This window comes from Tupaia chinensis, unplaced genomic scaffold, assembly GCF_000334495.1.
Source record: "Tupaia chinensis unplaced genomic scaffold, TupChi_1.0 Scaffold000355_1, whole genome shotgun sequence".
Lineage (NCBI taxonomy): Eukaryota > Metazoa > Chordata > Mammalia > Scandentia > Tupaiidae > Tupaia > Tupaia belangeri.
The window spans coordinates 772001-773652 of record NW_006159850.1 but is presented as its reverse complement, the minus strand read 5'-3'; the positions used below and the strand labels follow the sequence as shown (position 1 = coordinate 773652).

At 63.7% G+C, this 1652-nt stretch overlaps 1 protein-coding gene across 1 annotated transcript in view; it reads right to left on the bottom strand.

Moving 5' to 3' along the window:
- Positions 1 to 11: 11 nt before the first annotated feature.
- Positions 12 to 1652, bottom strand: part of CBFA2T3 (CBFA2/RUNX1 partner transcriptional co-repressor 3) — a 56284-nt gene continuing 54643 nt past the window's right edge. The window contains exon 15 of the mRNA XM_027773439.1: positions 12 to 1652. Within this exon, the coding sequence (XP_027629240.1) occupies positions 1479 to 1652 (174 nt within the window). The 3' untranslated portion in view covers positions 12 to 1478.

Genomic DNA, 1652 nt, shown 5'->3' with positions numbered 1-1652 from the left:
CTCCTGTGGAGAGGAAAGTGAGCAGACCATGGCCCCCAGGACCGTGCAGGTCCCTCTGGAGACCCACTTGCTAAGCACCACGTCCTGCTGCGGCCGAGCCTTTATTCGGCAAACGCAGTCACTGGGCACCGCACCAGACCGCCGAGGACCGCACATTCACACCGCCGCAGCTGTCTACCCCGGCCGCGGCAGGGCGTGGCTCCGAAGTCCGCTTGTGTCCTGAGCTCCGACACAGGGCCGCCATCTGTCCCCTTGGTGCAACGTGAGCTCCCTGACTCCATCTCTCCTCCAAGTCGCAGAGGGAGGTGGGAGGGCAGGGCCAAGAGCTGTCCCCCTGCCACGCCCAGGGCCTGCTGGAGCGCTGGCCGGGACGAGGGGCCATTTACACCAGGTTCCGTCTTCACAGGGGAGCGGGCAGGCGGTTCTGGTCTACAGGGTTTCGTCCTGAAGTCTGGCGGGAAGGAGAGGCGAGACGTGGGTGGAGGTGGGCAGGGGAGAGGTAGAGCAGGGCAGGGCGCCCCTCCTGCTACAAGGCCAGTGCCCAGCCAGAGGATGGCTCACACTCTGGGTAGGACGCAATGGAGGAACGTGACATGAAAGTCGCAGAGGTGAGGACAGGCAGGGACGTCCCCACGTGAAGTGCACAGCCGTGGGACCCCAGCAGGTGCACACCCCACAGGCACGGTCCCGCACTCACGGCCTGACCCAGCAGTGGCAGTGCCGGCTGGCCAGGAGGAGACAAGGTCGGTCCAGCTGGGCAAAAGCCCTCCCAACCTGTGTCCTGGCCACAAACATGAATGCGACCGGGAGGAGAGACCGACAGTGACAGCCCAGGGAGTGGGCTGAGCGCTTTGGCAGAGGCGAGGTGTCTGGGTCTGGATTTCCTTTGGAGGGGGGCATGCCCAGTGCCCCGGCTGGCTGGCTGCAAGGCAGCTCACAGGTGTGCGTCCTGTGCTTTTCTAGAACTTTCTGGATTTTTACTTAGAGTCAGAGTCTGGTGATAAAGGAGAATAAGTCTGAAACCAAAAATGCTTCTTGAGTCGGCATTGAAGTCTTCTCTCCCATCTGTGGTTTCTCCTGACACCCGGGAGCGGCCAGGGCCACGCGGCTCAGACCTCCGGCTAGGAGTTTCCCACTTGCCTCTGTAATCAGGAAGGGGAGAGCCGTTTTTCTTTGTCCGTTTCTGAGTGGCTTCTTTTGCCAACAAAACAACTTGCAGAAAACGTCTGTTAAAGACCAAGTGTGTGGAAGTCAGAGCTAGAAAAGTAGGGCAGGAGAGATGGGGCGGACAGAGCCAGCTCCAGTGCGCCACTCCGCAGCTTGGGCACAGAGGAGAGGCCGAGGAGGTGTTGTGGCGTGCGGCCGTTAGGCAGCCGAGGATGCGGCGTCGGGCAGGCCCGTTGGTTGCCTTGTTTTGGAGAGATGCAGTAGCAGCAGTGACCGTGGCTCTCTGCCCAACAGCCAGCACACAGCCGGGGTCAGCGGGGCACTGCGTCCAGGGGGCCGGGTGGGCCAGGGGAGCCGGGCCGAGAAGGCCCCACGGAGCCGCCCTCACTAGGGCTGGCGGTGCCCGAGGGCAGGGAAGGGCCCGGGCTGGCGGCGGCACCAGGGGGCCCAGGCACAGGGTCAGCCACGGCGGCCGCAGGGCCCCG